Source organism: Panthera onca, chromosome D4 (assembly GCF_046562875.1).
Source record: "Panthera onca isolate mPanOnc1 chromosome D4, mPanOnc1 haplotype 2, whole genome shotgun sequence".
In the NCBI taxonomy this organism is placed as follows: domain Eukaryota; kingdom Metazoa; phylum Chordata; class Mammalia; order Carnivora; family Felidae; genus Panthera; species Panthera onca.
Window position 1 is genome coordinate 82,435,433 of NC_138351.1, and position 18,323 is coordinate 82,453,755.

Here is an 18,323-nt window from a genome sequence, read left to right on the forward strand (position 1 = left end):
AAAAATACTTTAAAAAAGGATAGAAAGAAAGAAAAATAAAAGAAGGAAGCCAAAGTTTTAGAAGGAAAACTAGTTTGGACTTTAAGAAGTATTTTACAAACTGAGATGCACGGATACCTGGGGAACTATGAACATATCCTCAGGGGTTCAGAATCATCTCTACTAGACCTTAAGAATGCAATTTCATGCCAGGAATAATCTAAAACAATTAGTGTAAAACATATTCAGACTTACCTAAGTGAGCACATTATATTGGAGAACTGGCCTTCAAATTCAACACTGGCATTGGTGTGTTTTATCTACCATGTTAATTATAACAAAGAATAACATAAAAATGATAGCAATTAATTTTTAATGTGTAGTTACAGAAATCTAATTACTCTTAAAAGTAAATGTGAAAACAATTCAACATCCTTCAACATACATCTGTTGAATTACTTAAATTTAAAAACAAAACTCTTAGAATTGAAACATATTTTATAGTCTTTAGTTTCTTGAATTGTTTAAGGCATTGAAACATTAAGACAATTATTGGTGTAACATAGAAATTAACTCACTATTTTCACTTTTCTGAAAGAAGGTGTTTCCTAGTTCATGTTTTCAAAGAAGGCATTTCCTAGTACGTATATTCCAATCTTAATAAAAATGGAAATAATTGTAAGAAATTTGATTTGTTATGAATTCATTTTTTAAACTATCACTTCCAATATCTGTTTATTCCATTAAGAGCCATTGAGAGTCAATCAGCAAACCATGCTGAATTAAAAATAAAAACCTTTTTCAAAAAAATTTTATATGATCCTTATATATAAATCTTATATAGGTATAAAATCTGTATTGGTAAAGTCAAGAACAGTTTGAAATTAAGTCATAACTGGACTTTAACTTTAAATCCCCATTATTGAAGCCACCACTATTGATTTGTTTCAATCAATATTGAAACATTGCACATGTACAGTGTACTCATGGTGTGATGAGTTCTGGCCATTATTGACAGAAGTTAAGCCTTTTACAAAAGTTAGGCTGAAGAACAGTTTATTGAGGACATGTTGTAAATTGATCAAAAGGAAAGAAGACACTTTCCTCAGGGACAGAAAAGTTTCTGAGAATTATGAGTGTAATGATGACCAAGTACTAGTTAATTTGTATTGAGTGAGGACTATATGGCACACACCATACTATCACATGCTTTTTGTTCATTTCATACTCACAATAGAACTTTTGTGTCAGTACTTTGAAAGGCAGTATAGCTTCAAGTTTGGGCTAACAGACTGTGAAGTTATAATCCCAGTTCTACCACTTACCAGCTGTGACATCTTGGGCAAGTATCTTAATCTATATGCACCTCGGTTTTCTAACCAGTAATGAGAATTAATAATAGTCCACAACTCATAAGGCTGTTGATTGGTAATAAATGAGATTATGTAAAATATTAAAACAACCCTAATACATAGGAAAAATCACATAAAAAATTACTGTTGGGATGCCTGGGTGGTTCAGTTGGTTAAGCTTCCAACTCTTGATTTCAGCTCAGTTCATGATCTTACGGTCATGAGATCAAGCCATATGTTGGGTTCTGCGCTGAGTGTGGAGCTGCTTGGTATTCTCTCTCTCTCCGTCTCTCTCTCTGCTCCTCCCCCACTCACTCTCCCTCCCTCCCTCTCTCTCTCTGTCAAATAAATAAACATTTAAAAAATTACTGTTGAGGGTGGCCCAGTGGGTTAAGCGTCCAACTTCGGCTCAGGTCATGATCTCACGGTTTGTGGGTTGGAGCCCTGGTTCAGGCTCTGTGCTGATGGCCCGGAACCTGGAGCCTGCTTCAGATACTGTGTCTCCCTCTCTCTCTGCCCCTTCCCCACTTGTGTTCTGTCTTTCTCTCTCCCTCTCTCAAAAATAAACATAAAAAATTACTGTTGAAATATTTCAAATGTAGGAAATTGAGGTTCTTTACAGTCTTAAAGTATTTTAGTAAGATTCAGTTCCTAGTCTGTCTGAAACTAAACTTATGTTCTTAACCTCCACCTGTAGCACTTTCCTATGGCTATGCTAACTGAAGTTGTAAAATCACATTTCTCAGCCTTTACAATCTTTCTCTTACTAATTCATGCAAGAATATATTCTTGTTAAGGATAGAGAGTTTGTCATGAGGGTATCATTCAACACATTCAGGCTCAAGATACTGTTAGAAATTAGGGGATAGGAAGCTCTCATTTACATTAGAGCCTACTTAATTCAAGACTCTGGACTAGACAATTTATTCATCCACGTATTTTTTTAAAACTGGTCATTGTTCTTTATAAAGAACTCTGAGGGGCATTAAGGTACAACAATGAAAAATATCTGATTATGTCCCTAATGGATCCTCAGTCTAGTGAGGATAAAAGGTAAGACATAATTTCAAGTGTCATGTAAACAAAAGAGAGGCACAGGTGAAGATGGGGGAAGTTTTATTCACACTACTTTTCACGTGGATGACTGAAACTATAAGAAGGATTAGGTTATTTCCTGCATCCCCACAATTTGGAAAAAAAGTGTGCTGATTCTAACCCACAATGTCTTTCTGATTCTAATTTCTCCACTAGGCCATACTTTCGTCCACATGAAAAGCAGAAGACATGAAAATTCAGTGTCTTGTTGCTTCAAGAATATTCCCCTTCTTTCTGCTCTAATCATATAGGGTAGATTTCTTGGATTTCTGACAATGTTTTTGTTTTGAAATTTCAATTATTCGTTACTATACCAATTTCCTCATCGTAACTTCTAACGATATCCTTCTTTTCTATTGTTTTTTTTTTTTGTTTGTTTTTTAGTTTTTATTTAAATTCCAGTTAGTTAACATACACTGTAATATTAGTTTCAGGAGTAGATTTCAGTCATTCATCACTCACATACAACACCCAGTGCTCATCGTAACAAGTGTCCTCCTTAATACCCATCACCCATCTAGCCCATCCCCCACCTCCTCCCTCCATCAACCTCAGTTTGTTCTCTATCTTTAGGAGTCTCTCCTGGTTTGTTTCCCTCTCCTCCCCCCATATGTTCATCTGTTTTGTGTCTTAAATTCCGCATATGAGTGAAATGATATGGCATTTTTGTCTTTCTCTTACTGACTTATTTCACTTAGCATAATACTCTCTAGCTCCATCCATGTCATTGCAAATGGCAAGATTTCATTCTTTTTTATGGATGAGTAATATTCCATTGTATATATATACCACTTCTTTATCCATTCATCAGTCGATGGACATCAGTCAATGGCTCTTTCCATAATGTAGCTATTGTTGATAATGCTGCTATAAACATTGGGGTGCATATACCCCTTTGAATCAGTATTTTTGTATCCTTTGGGTAAATACCTAGTTATGCAATTACTGGGTCATAGGGCAGTTCTATTTTTAACTTTTTGGGGAAACTCTATACTGTTTTCCAGAGTAGCTGCCCTAGTTTGCATTCTCACCAACAGTGCAAGAGGGTTCCCTTTTCTCTGCATCCTCACCAATACCTGTTGTTTCCTGTGTTGTTAATTTTAGCCATTCTGACAGGTGTGAGGTGATATCTCATTGCAGTTTTGATTTGTATTTCCCTGATGATGAGTGATATTGAGCATCTTTTCATGTGTCCATTAGCCATCTGTATGTCTTTTTTTGTAAAAATGTCTATTCACGTTTTCTGCCCATTTTTTTAAACTAGACTATTTGCTTTTTGGATGTTGAGTTTGGCAAGTTCTTTATAGATTTTGGATACTAACCCTTTAACTGATATGTCATTTGCAAATATCTTCTTCCATTCCATTAGGCTTCCTTTCAGTTTGGTTGATTGTCTCCTTTGTTGTGCAGAAGTTTTTTATTTTGATGAAGTCCCAATAGCTACTTAGCTATCTTGATTTTTCCAGTGTGACTAATTTCAGACCAGTTCCTCTGAAACAAGTACCAATCTGACTACCTGCCACGAAGATTTGGACAGTGACATAGGACTTCCTTCCTAAACAGTTCAGGAGGATAGCCAAGTAGTCTTGGTGAATGCCCATTTACATTATAAATGACATCATGTCTTCCTCCAGTACACAATGGGATGCTGTGATAATAAGTAATATTTGTCATAGTCTTAAGAGTCTGCCTCATATAGACCATTCGAAAATGTTAAGAGTTATTATTGTTGTCTTTAGTGGTTTGATTTCTTTACTAGTCTGAGTACCCTCCATTGCATCTTTAAATATGATCCCAATGCTAATCTATTTTTCAAATAAACAGATACATGAAGGTATCTAAAAACACCTCATTAATATTAATGATCATGAATTGCTAACTAGTAGAGTTTTGATTTAGTATGATGTGTTAATTTTTCTGCACCAAAAAGAAATTCTTCAACCTGTTAGTGGCATTTTTACTACCTGCTTGTGCAAACAAACGTTACTTTCATTAGTATTATTGAAATTCAAATACAAAAAAAGAGAGATTAGATAAAGAACTGGATTAGAAGCTATACTCTTCATTGTTTAATACCAATAAAGGTAATCAATTTAATCAAAATAACATTATTCACCAATTAAATTATTTTCAATTTCATTTGAGTTGTTACAGTTTACATGACTTTATGTGAATTTAATTTGTAAAAATATTATTTCCTATTTTTTAGGGTTTTTGATTTATGAACAGTATAAATATTAAGAATGTACAGTTAGGGAACACCTGGGTGGCTCTGTCAGTTAAACATCCAACTCTTGTCTTCAGCTCAGGCCATGATCTCACGGTTTGTGGGATCAAGCCCCACATCTGGCTCCACACTGACAGCATGGAGCCTGCTTGTGATTCTCTTTCCCAATCTCTCTGACCCTCACCTGTGCTCACTTGCTCTCTCTCTCCAAAATAAATAAATAAACATTTAAACATTTGTTTAGTAAATAACAAAGAATGTACAGTTAGTTTGAGCTTATACATATTTAAATAACATCACAAAAAATTGTACATTAAACAATAGAACCCTACATATAACAGTTGGGGTTATTTATATTCTTTTTTTTACTTTAGACAGAAAGCAAAAGTGGGGAAGAGAGGCAGAGGGAGAGAGAGGAAGAATCTCAAGCAGCCTCCATGTTCAGCGTGGAGCCCAACACGGTGCTCTCCCATGCCTCCGGGATCATGACCTGAGCCAAAATCAAGACTGGGACACACAACCAAACGAGCCACCCAGGCGCCCCTAATGTATAAGCAATAAGAGAAAGAGATTGAGACACTGACTACAGTGAAAGTCCAAAGTATTAAAAAAGGACAGAAGACAGACTCATTCCAACTGGTAGTCATCCAGCAAAGTGTCCTAGAGGAGGCTAAATTCAAGCCTTGCAGGTTAGGTAGAGCAGATGAGGGTGAGTCTAAACAAAGGCATGATAATATAAATGGGTAAAGGGGCAATCAATAATAAAGAATGGGATATTCTTGGGTAATGGTTATACTGGGAGACCAGGAGGGAGTTGAGTCCTCATTGGGTAATTCTGTAGTGCACACACAGTGAGATGCCCCAAATGACCAAGAACTCAGGATTCCATAAAACATAAAATATATTCACCTGGTGGTTTCCCTGAGTCAAAAAACAAGGGTCATACATCAATATTTTACAACCAGACTTAGAGATGCTTCAGACAGAAGAGTAAAGAGTATAGTTTGGGGTCTAAAATCTGAAGTATTAACTTTTATATTCTGAAGTTTTAAAATATTGACCAACCAGGGGCTGGTTCTAAACCTGAGAGATGGAAAAGTGGTGGCATCAGATGTTCTAGTCTTTTTAATGCAAAGCTATGTGCACTCTGAAAAAAGGCTATCTGACCATAGACTGTCTCTCAACATAAATAATACAGCTATGGGATAAATGCTTATGAAGTTTGGGAGAGCCAGCACTGGGCATCTCTGTCACCAGAGCCAACCTCATATAGGGTGTTTTTGGCCTAAAGGAGAAAGGTCAAAATGGTGACTGCCACAGGAGAAACAAAGCACTGATACTTCACAGAATCCTTAGGGAAGAAACTCCAAAACTTCAATAATTGAAGTTCTCTTGTGCTCTAATGTCTCCTCTACCTAAGCTTTGGGGACTTCTTCACAGTCTCAAGGGATGCTCCCTTGACAGAGGGTGGAGTCTATGAATGTCTCAGCCTGTAGAAGGTCCAGAGGAGGCAGGGAAGAAAACCTTCAGATTCATGAAGGTTGAAATCTTGTCTAGGAGCAGATGCCTTCCTTCTGTGATTTTTCTGGTCAGCCTGTCTATAGCTAAGACAGGAATTTGGAAAAGAATTACACCAACACAAATAAGCACATACCACCAATAACAACACTTTTAGATCCAGGGATTGGGCACAGGATGGGATTGATATTATCATTAAAAGAAATGTTTTCACTGTCCTATTATCTCTGCCTATCTTTTATCTTTTTATGCTTATTCTTTCGCTCCAATTAATTTTCACTAGAAAGTGAGAGGCACGGAATACCTGTTGGGTGATCTCATATTTCAATGCCTTTTCAGATAATTTTCAACCTCCAGAATAATTGATGCAGAGAAAAACATCAGAGTTAGCAGAAATCATCATTCCATCAGCTGGAAATTAGATGGGAAGCAAACTGCTGATCCTCCCGCCATGAACTAATGAAGGAAAATCCTCAATCAAAAGATAATTTCTCCAGGATTCTGCTCCTGTCCTTTCAGAGAATTCTCTCTTTCTCTCATTCCCTCTCTGTATCTATCTTCTTTTTGCTCTCTCCCATTTCTGTTTTCCCTGTATTAGTCTCTCTTTACAGCAGAAGACTGAAAGGGGGTTAAAATATACATTAAATTCTGAATTCTGAACGTTAATGGAAAGAAGCCACAATCCAGGTAATTGTAATATTTTGGTTGTTTTAATTGCTGATAGGAAGAATAAACAAAAAAATTCTTGGGTAGATTATATCGAGTTTGGAAGAGTCTGTTATAGTGTTACTTTATCTCTAGGTGAACTCAAAGCTATGGGGAAAAGTAACCTAACAAGACCCTCTGAATTCATCCTCCTGGGACTCTCCTCTCGACCTGAAGATCAGAAGCCACTCTTTGCTGTGTTTCTCCCCATCTACCTCATCACAGTGATAGGAAACGTGCTCATCATCCTAGCCATTCGCTCAGACACTCGCCTCCAGACACCCATGTACTTTTTCCTGAGCATCCTGTCCTTTGTTGACATTTGCTATGTGACAGTCATTATCCCCAAGATGCTGGTGAACCTCTTATCAGAGACAAAGGCCATCTCTTATGGTGAGTGTCTGACCCAGATGTACTTCTTCATAGCCTTTGGAAATACAGACAGTTACCTCCTGGCAGCCATGGCCATTGACCGCTATGTAGCCATATGTTATCCTTTTCACTACATCACCATCATGAATCACAGACGCTGTGTCCTGCTTCTGATCCTCTCCTTCTGCATTCCACACCTCCACTCCCTCCTGCACATTCTCCTAACCAATCAACTCATCTTCTGTTCCTCTAATGTCATCCACCATTTTTTCTGTGATGACCAGCCAGTGCTGAAATTGTCCTGTTCCTCCCATTTTGTCAAAGAAATCACAGTAATGACAGAAGGGTTGGCTGTCATAATGACACCCTTTTCGTGCATCATCATCTCTTACTTAAGAATCCTCATCACTGTTCTGAAGATTCCTTCAGCTGCTGGGAAGCGCAAAGCATTTTCCACCTGTGGCTCTCACCTCACAGTGGTGACCCTGTTTTATGGAAGCATTAGCTATGTCTATTTCCAGCCCCTGTCCAACTATACTGTCAAGGATCGAATAGCAACAATTATCTACACCATACTAACCCCCATGCTAAACCCATTTATCTATAGTCTGAGGAACAAAGACATGAAGCAGGGCTTGACAAAGCTGATACACTGGGTGAAATGCCAATAAGGAATCTGAGGTCTTAAGAGAAGCCCGTTAATCTCTCACCCCTGACTGCAGGTTTTTAACGTGTCTGTCATTCAATTCTGAAGGATGGTAACTTTAATGATTTGTTTCATCCCTGATAGAAGAATGTTTATTGCGTGTGATGAAACTAATGTGTTGAAGCTACCCCTAAATATGATGCCTATTTCCCAGTGGTCTCTAATATTATCTGACTGGGACAAAGTCTACCTGTATCTTGTTCTCTGTGCACCAGTCTAAATTTGGAAAACACATCTGGTTTCCAGGACATCACATGCCTTTCACATAATCCCAATCCTATTGAAATCCCTCCTATCCTTGAGTTTGATCACTAGAAACTCCTTATTTATAGGTATCCCTATTCATAGGGCTGAATTTTCTTATGTAGTCATTTAAAGCTGTTTGAATGACTTTAAGTGTGTGTGTGTGTGTGTGTGTGTGTGTGTGTGCACTCATGTATGAGTGTGTAACTTATATGGTAGCCCAAGTGCCCTTCAATAGCAAGATCTCTCTTTCTCCCCTTATAATGGTCATGACTCCTTCCTCTAGGTCAATTTCAAAGACTAAGGTCCTGACTTCTATAGTTATTATATGGTAAAAAAATGAAATCACCCCAGTAGATGACTCTTGGTGAATCAGTCCCAGGTCAGTTCCTCAAGAGCATAGCATCTCAGTGTTCTTCCCTGCTTCCCACCTGGCACAGTCGACTATGCATTGTTTTTCCTTATTAATTTCATTTGACCCAAATTTAAGGGTGCCACTCTCTCAGGGAGTAGATATTATGTCCCAATTACCCTGATAATAGATGCCTCCAACTGCTAGGGATTCTTCTTCCTTAACAGATGTGACCCAACCTACTAACCAGAAAAACAGAATTGGGCATGGAAAAATGCTTTTGTCCATTGGTGAGTTCTGAAAAATATTAAGGTCGCTGTTAGTCCATAAATTTATTTGGCCACTCAGAGATTTGTGAATTCATTTGTTCATTTGACAAATTTCTATTTATTATCCACTATGTGCCAGTCTCTGAGACTTAAAAACAAAGATTATGTGCTAGATGATAAGCCAAGAGTCTGATGGCCAAAAATCTGCAGGAGCCTAAGGAAACAAAATAAAATAGGCAACACAAGACTTTAGAGTGAAATTTTGTGTTATTTGGGTTGTTTCCAGTTACAAGGTACAGAGGAACATGTATACTTTTAAGTAACAGGTGTCAAAAACAAAAAACAAAAAACAAAAAACCTCTGGGCTTACGTAAAGAGAGACTGTATTTGAAAGGATTATTCCAAGATGGAGGGAAGGGGCCATAGTAGTAAGTGAGAGACGACTGTTGTAACAGGAAGAATACCCAGCCAGGAGATCTGCAAGAAGCCTCAAAAGTCAGGCAGAAAAGGGCTTTTCTTTTATAGGAGGCAGAGGAAGAAGCTAGAAGGAACCACGTGTGGTAAAGTGGGATGAGCAGGTGACAGTGGTGAGATTGGATAGTTGATCAGGGAAAGTTTTTCTCAGAAATCAGTGGACATTCAGATGGGCCATCACACAGGGGTGGTATGTGGACTTTGGCTGAGGGTCAAAGTCCAGTCATTTTTCAGAGCACAAAAGGGTGGGAGGATTTCTTCTCTGTTACTGTTTTCCAGGAGCACAGGGCTCAGGTAGGATTCAACATTGTCACAGGGGTTTATTGTAAAGATTCACAAGGGAAAAAGAGACACATAAACCTCAGCTACACAAACAAATCTCACAAAAGAATAAGAACCAAAGCATGGACATGCCCAACGGAGCTGGAACACGGTTGAGGCACTTGACAGTTACTTATCAGAAAATACGAAATTCATGAATATGTTATTTTGCTGCTCCTCTATAGTCAGTTCACAGAAGAGGGCAGTGGTCTTGGGAAGCACACAAAGGTTAAGAGGCTTTTCTCCATTACTCTCATATAAAGATGTACAGGAGAGAGGGGTCAACCAGGTGGGGTAAACTGGAGACTACATAGGACTTAACCAGACGTGAAAATTTTCCCAAGACAGACCTGTCAATGGATATTGATAGCAGGTTGATGAAGGATCAGTTAGAAACTGTTCCTTTTATGAAAGTATCAACTTCCTCCAAAACACACACAAACACATATACTCTAAACATCTTTAGCAAACCCCACTCCTTATATGAGTCATTAGGAAAGGGCTTAAGTTGCATATCTGGTCATGTGGGGAGTAACAGAAGCAGAAACTAATAGAAAGAGGTCACAATAAAATCACAATCCTCTTGGACTTGCAGAAATATTGGCATAGGTTTAAACTTCCACTGACTTTGGAAGTGAGGGATTCTATCTGATCTTACCTAGACTTTCAGCAGAGAAACCCTGCTGGTACTCAAGATTATATAATCACAGTAACCATAGAGCACTTAACTTTAAAAGAGACCAGACTAGGGACTTTACATACATGATGATACTAATTCTCTACTAAGTCTTTAACAGAAAACACAAATTCATTATTTGCATATCTCAGATGGGATACATGAGGATCAAAACGTATAAATAACTTCTTTATCCATCCATCAGTCAATGGACATTTAGGGTTTTTCCATAATTTGGCTATTGTTGATAATGCTAGTACAAACATCAGGGTGCACAGCTGTGGTATACATATACACTGGAATATTAGTCATCAAAAAGAATGAAATCTTGCCATTTTTAATGACGTGGATGGAGCTACAGTGTATTATGCTAAGCAAAATGTTAGTCAGAGAAAGACAAATACCATATGATTTCACTCATATGTGGATTTTAAGAAACAAACCAGATCAACACGGCGGGGGGGTGGGGAAGAGAAGGAGGCAAACCATAAGAGACTCTTAGTGGTAGAGTACAAACTTAGGTTTGCTGGAGGGGAGGTGGGCGTGAGATGGACTAAATGGATGATGGGTATTAAGGAGGGTACCTGTTGTGATGAGCATTGGATGTTATATATAAGTGATGAATCATTAAATTCTATTCCTAAAACCAATATTACTCTATATGTTAAACAACTAGAATTTAAATAAAAACTTGAAACAAAACAAGCAAAAAAGTATAAATAACTTTCTGGAGATCAAACATTTCTTAACCTCAGTTCTAGAGATTGAAATCTGTTTGGATAATTATGGTTTTTACTGTTAACCCCTATCCTGCCTCCCTAAGGGTGCATATGTGGCTGTAAAGAGAATTTCTCTGACTTATTAATTCTGCCTTTTGCAATTTCTGGGGAAAAAATCGATTCTAGATCAGTGAGGTGGAGCTCCAACTTGACATTCTTGGAAACAGGAGCCCCAGAGGTAGAGATGACCAAGAGGACATATACCTTTTTAAAATGTGCAGAAATCACCAGGACAATTTAAACTTCTGCAGGTTGGTGAATGGGGGAATTGAGCCACAATAACTTAGACCTCAAGAGGAAGGCAGTCCTTCAGTTCCATACCCTTAACCATGACCTTCTCCCTTACCCTAAGGGTCCAATATGACCACAAGGAAAATTTTCTCAAAGATACCAATTTTGCCTTAAGCAATTTCAAAAAAGGATCCATACTAAGAAGAGAGGTCTTTCATGAATTATAGAAGTAGTTAGGAGATGCCATGCTTCAGGAGTACCTGGGTGGCTCAATCAGTTGAGTATCCGACTCTTGATTTCAGTTCCAGTCATGAGCTCATCATCGTGGGATTGGGCCCCGCATCAGGCTCCATGCTGGGTATGCAGCCTGCTTGGGATTCTCTCTCCCTCCCCCCACCCCGTTTCAAAATAAATAAACATTTTTTTTTAACTTAAAAGAAATGCCATGTTTCAGAGTACTGCTGAGGAGTAAAGAAGAGGAATTGCTTGGGGGTGATGGTTTCATGAGTGTATACAAATGTCCAAACGATCAAATTGTGTACATTAAATATGTGTAGTTTTTGGGTATCAGTGATAACACAATAAAGCTGTTTTTTTAAAGGAGGGGGAGTTTGCAATATTTCAATGCCTAATAAACACCAAGAACTATTGTAGGCACTTTATGCAAGTCAATTATTTTCACCTGAGGGCAAGAGAAAGCTTTGAGAAAGATCTTATTGCCCATTATGTACAGAAGAGGAAATGGGGGCAGAGAGAAGGTGAACGGACTTGTCTGAGAACATGCAGCTATTAAGTGGCCAGAGCCACCACTCTAAGTTGGTCCAGCTCAAAAGCCACACTCACTTAACTAAACCAGGTTGTCCAACGCTGTCCCCATTACACCCCACACAGTCATTGCTGTCTGAAAACCTAATGTTCCATTGACTGTGTCCTCAGAAAAACTGACAGTGAATCTGAGACATGAATGAGGAGACAGAGCCAGCTGTGGAGAGCTCGGAGGGAAGGAATGTCAGGTGCAAATGTCCTGAGATGGAAAACCTTAGTTCAAGGAACATTTCAAAAGTCAGCATGGCTGGATTATAACAAGAGGGTTAGAATGGAGTTGCCTTTTTAAGTCCTGGTAAAGAACTTGCATTTTTTTCCAAAGTATGATGAAAGTCATTTGATGTGGAAACATGACCTGATTTCCTTTACGTTACAAATGGTGGAGTTGCTTCCCTGAGAATTGCTGGAAACGTTCTGTTTTTATACTTTGTTCTCATTGTTTCCCTTCTTTTGGTAGCTAGATAGGCTGTTGAGGCTATCTTGTTGTTGCTTTTCTATTTCCTGTGTAACTTCCTCAATCGGAGAGCATACATCCAAAATTTAAGTCTATTGTTACATTTGAGTTTCAGAAGAATTTCACTGTTAGCCTGTTTGAAAAGACCAGATAATACAGAACTGGACAATAAATCCTATGGGGGAGGGTAGTGTAAGTCTTCACATGATGTTTGCGGCAGGAGTCTGTCATCAAATCCAGCCTTAAAAAAGCGCTATCTTCCCATCTTTGAACGAAGGAGGTGGAATCAGCCTCAAAGGAGTCATGAGTCCCCAGATGTTAAATGGGCCAGAAAATGTTCAGTGCTCTCCTCTTAGTAGAAGATGCCACCATGCAGCCCAGACTTCTAACCCTCTGGAGAGGCTATGATGCAAACTTTTGGATTCCCTCCTGCAGGGACTAATCAGCCATTGAGGTAGTCCCTTGAACCCCAATTACATTAATTCCATGAGCCAAAATGTGTCTCCTCCTGAATGAGTGCCCAAATGCTTCCAGTTCCAATCACTCTAGAGCCTTGGGCATTGTGGCAGACAACACAGAGCCTTTAGTAGTGCTTGGTAGAGCCTCCTCCTTGTGACACCGACCCCGCTCTCCAATCAGATATCCACATAAAGCCATTTTCTAAACTCATGTGTTAGAAGCGGAACTATAAATACAGAGAACAAACTGATGGTTGCCAGAGGGGATAGGCTGGGGTATGGGAAAAACGGGTAAAGGGGAGAGGAAGATCCAGGCTTTCAGTTATGGAATGAATAAATCCCAGGAATAAAAGGCATAGCATAAGGTATCTAGTCCATAGTGTTGTAATACTACTGTATGGTGATAGACAGTAGTTACACTTGTGGTGAGCATAGCAAAATGCATAGAGTTGTCAAATCACTATGTTGTATACTTGAAACTAATGTAACACTGCATGTCAACTATACTCAAATAAAAAAATTTTCAATTAAACTAAAATTTTAAAAATTATATATTAGAAAACCATTGAAAACAAGCAAAAAAAAAAAAAGGTTTAAAACAAAGCAACCCCATCCTTATAAAGGAGTATAACTTCCTACTCTTCAGGCATATGCTGTGTATAGTGATTTTCTCCCGAAGAGGACAATATAGAAAAAGGCTGGAGGGTATGACCAGAGTAGCTTTATGGTGGAGAAGGCTCACCAACACTACTTCATCCAGATAATCAAGGTCAACTTCAACAGTCATAAATCATGTTGATAGTATCACAAGGGCAACATCAAGGCATGTACCAGGCTGACTTCCTGTCTGGATGCTCTGGAGAAAACTATGCATCCAAGCTTATTTAGTTTGTTGACAGAATTCAGCTCCTGGCAGTTGCAAAAGAGGATCTCATTTGCCTACTAGCTGTAAGCCAGGGACATCTCTCACCTCCAAGAGGCAAGTCACAATCTTCTCCATGTGGCTCCTCCATCTCCAGGCCAACAAGTGCTGCTAGTATTCCTCATGTTTCTAATCTGTGACTTCCCCTGTCTCTGACCTCCTACCTACCCAGATTTAAAGGACTCATGTGATTAGGTCTGACCCACCCAAATAATCTCTTAAACTCAACTGAGCCATACGACATAACCTATTACAGGAGGAAAATCCAGCATATTCAGAGTCCCAGAAAATACACAGGGTGTGGATATTGGGGGGCTACTTAGAGTTCTGCCTGCCGTACTGTGTTTACCTGCCACCTTTCCAGAAGGCAAGCACATAAACGCAGGGGTTCTCCCACTCACCAGTCTAAGAAAACAGCCATGTGGTCATGGGGGCTACATTATTTTACATTAGAAAGGTCACCGTCAGTGGCTTTCAGACAGAAACCCTATGTCTTCCCTTATTCTAAGATTTATTGCTACAAAAAGATAATGAGGTACTATAAAGACTATAAGATAATAAAGTGTTTATAATGTGATTGGGACACTGACTAGCACAACAGTGGACTCCATAAATAATTATTATTTATTATTATTACTACTACTAATGTACAGCATGACGTGATGATAGATCTCTTTAGCTCTTTGGATACTCAATATTGATCTAAACAAAGTCAAAATTTTAAACTTTTCTTCAAGTGAATAAGACAACCGTAAAGAGTTGTAAAGTGATTTTTTTAAGTAATTTTGGTGTCTGAAGATACTTATTGGCAACTTGGGCTCAGTGTGATATCTGATTATCCTGAGCTACTGAACACACCCTTGATATTATTTAATGTCATTTGCATCCCCTTCTGTTAATAGTCATTCTGCATATAAATATTATTAAAGCAAAAATATCTTTCTCTATAACACCAATACTAACAATATCATTTTTTAATTTTATTTTATTTTTTTTCAATATATGAAATTTATTGTCAAAATGGTTTCCATACAACACCCTGTGCTCATCCCAAAAGGTGCCCTCCTCAATACCCATCACCCACCCTCCCCTCCCTCCCACCCCCCATCAACCCTCAGTTTGTTCTCAGTTTTTAAGAGTCTCTCATGCTTTGGCTCTCTCCCACTCTAACCTCTTCTTTTTTTTCCTTCCCCTCCCCCATGGGTTTCTGTCAAGTTTCTCAGGATCCACATAAGAGTGAAAACATATGGTGTCTGTCTTTCTCTGTATGGCTTATTTCACTTAGCATCACACACTCCAGTTCCATCCACGTTGCTACAAAGGGCCATATTTCGTTCTTTCTCATTGCCATGTAGTACTCCATTGTGTATATAAACCACAATTTCTTTATCCATTCATCAGTTGATGGACATTTAGGCTCTTTCCATAATTTGGCTCTTGTTGAGAGTGCAGCTATAAACATTGGGGTACAAGTGCCCCTATGCATCAGTACTCCTGTATCCCTTGGGTAAATTCCTAGCAGTGCTACTGCTGGGTCATAGGGTAGGTCTATTTTTAATTTTCTGAGGAACCTCCACACTGTTTTCCAGAGTGGCTACACCAATTTGCATTCCCACCAACAGTGCAAGAGGGTTCCCATTTCTCCACGTCCTCGCCAGCATCTATAGTCTCCTGATTTCTTCATTTTGGTGACTCTGACTGGCGTGAGGTGATATCTGAGTGTGGTTTTGATTTGTATTTCCCTGATGAGGAGCGACGTTGAGCATCTTTTCATGTGCCTGTTGGCCATCTGGATGTCTTCTTTAGAGAAGTGTCTATTCATGTTTTCTGCCCATTTCTTCACTGGGTTATTTGTTTTTCAGGTGTGGAGTTTGGTGAACTCTTTATAGATTTTGGATACTAGCCCTTTGTCCGATATGTCATTTGCAAATATCTTTTCCCATTCCGTTGGTTGCCTTTTAGTTTTGTTAGTTGTTTCCTTTGCTGTGCAGAAGCTTTTAATCTTCATAAGGTCCCAGTAATTCATTTTTGCTTTTAATTCCCTTGCCTTTGGGGAAGTGTCGAGTAAGAGATTGCTACAGCTGAGGTCAGAGAGGTCTTTTCCTGCTTTCTCCTCTAGGGTTTTGATGGTTTCCTGTCTCACATTCAGGTCCTTTATCCATTTTGAATTTATTTTTGTGAATGGTGTGAGAAAGTGGTCCAGTTACAACCTTCTGCATGTTGCTGTCCAGTTCTCCCAGCACCATTTGTTAAAGAAACTGTCTTTTTTCCATTGGATGTTCTTTCCTGCTTTGTCAAAGATTAGTTGGCCATACGTTTGTGGGTCTAGTTCTGGGGTTTCTATTCTATTCCATTGGTCTATGTGTCTGTTTTTGTGCCAATACCATGCTGTCTTGATGATGACAGCTTTGTAGTAGAGGCTAAAGTCTGGGATTGTGATGCCTCCCGCTTTGGTCTTCTTCTTCAAAATTACTTTGGCTATTCGGGGCCTTTTGTGGTTCCATATGAATTTTAGAATTGCTTGTTCTAGTTTCAAGAAGAATGCTGGTGCAATTTTGATTGGGATTGCATTGAATGTGTAGATAGCTTTGGGTAGTATTGACATTTTGACAATATTTATTCTCCCAATCCATGAGCACGGAATGTCTTTCCATTTCTTTATATCTTCTTCAATTTCCCTCATAAGCTTTCTGTAGTTTTCAGCATACAAATCTTTTACATCTTTGGTTAGATTTATTCCTAGGTATTTTATGCTTCTTGGTGCAATTGTGAATGGGATCAGTTTATTTGTCTTTCTGTTGCTTCATGGTTAGTGTATAAGAATGCAACTGATTTCTGTACATTGAGTTTGTATCCTGCAACTTTGCTGAATTCATGTATCAGTTCTAGCAGACTTCTGGTGGAGTCTATCGGATTTTCCATGTATAATATCATGTCATCTGCAAAAAGCAAAAGCTTGACTTCATCTTTGCCAATTTTGATGGCTTTGATTTCCTTTTGTTGTCTGATTGCTGATGCTAGAACTTCCAACACTATGTTAAACAACAGCGGTGAGAGTGGGTATCCCTGTCGTGTTCCTGATCTCAGGGAAAGAGCTCTCAGTTTTTCCCCATTGAGGATGATGTTAGCTGTGGGCTTTTCATAAATGGCTTTTATGATGCGTAAGTATGTTCCTTCTATCCCGACTTTCTCAAGGGTTTTTATTAAGAAAGGGTGTTGGATTTTGTCAAAGGCCTTTTCTGCATCGATTGACAGGATCATATGGTTCTTCTCTTTTCTTTTATTAATGTGATGTATCACGTTGATTGATTTGCGAATGTTGAACCAGCCCTGCATCCCAGGAATGAATCCCACTTGATCATGGTGAATAATTCTTTTTATATGCTGTTGAATTCGATTTGCTAGTATCTTATTGAGAATTTTTGCATCCATATTCATCAGGGATATTGGTCTGTAGTTCTCTTTTTTTACTGGGTCTCTGTCTGGTTTAGGAACCAAAGTAATACTGGCTTCATAGAATGAGTCTGGAAGTTTTCCTTCCCTCTCTATTTTTTGGAATAGCTTGAGAAGGATAGGTATTATCTCTGCTTTAAACGTCTGGTAGAACTCCCCTGGGAAGCCATCTGGTCCTGGACTCTTATTTGTTGGGAGATTTTTGATAACCGATTCAATTTCTTTGCTGGTTATGGGTCTGTTCAAGCTTTCTATTTCCTCCTGATTGAGTTTTGGAAGAGTGTGGGTGTTTAGGAATTTGTCCATTTCTTCCAGGTTGTCCAGTTTGTTGGCATATAATTTTTCATAGTATTCCCTGATAATTGTTTGTATCTCTGAGGGATTGGTTGTAATAATTCCATTTTCATTCATGATTTTATCTATTTGGGTCGTCTCCCTTTTCTTTTTGAGAAGCCTGGCTAGAGGTTTGTCAAATTTTTTTTTTTTTTCAAAAAACCAACTCTTGGTTTTGTTGATCTGCTCTACAGTTTTTTAGATTCTATATTGTTTATTTCTGCTCTGATCTTTATTATTTCTCTTCTTCTGCTGGGTTTAGGCTGCCTTTGCTGTTCTGCTTCTATTTCCTTTAGGTATGCTGTTAGATTTTGTATTGGGATTTTTCTTGTTTCTTGAGATAGCCCTGGATTGCAATGTATTTTCTTCTCAGGACTGCCTTCGCTGCATCCCAAAGCTTTTGGATTGTTATATTTTCATCTTCATTTGTTTCCATATATTTTTTAATTTCTTCTCTAATTGCCTGGTTGACCCACTCATTCTTTAGTAGGGTGTTCTTTAACCTCCATACTTTTGAAGTTTTCCAGACTTTTTCCTGTGGTTGATTTCAAACTTCATAGCATTGTGGTCTGAAAGTAT

The 18,323-nt window shown here is 38.5% G+C and overlaps 1 protein-coding gene across 1 annotated transcript; it reads left to right on the top strand.

The window, feature by feature from the left end:
* Positions 1-6,836: 6,836 nt before the first annotated feature.
* LOC132663798 (olfactory receptor 1L1) lies at positions 6,837-7,919 on the top strand. Its single transcript, XM_060610386.3, has one exon. It carries the CDS (start codon positions 6,837-6,839, stop codon positions 7,917-7,919), a length of 1,083 nt encoding a protein of 360 aa, XP_060466369.3.
* Positions 7,920-18,323: the final 10,404 nt, after the last annotated feature.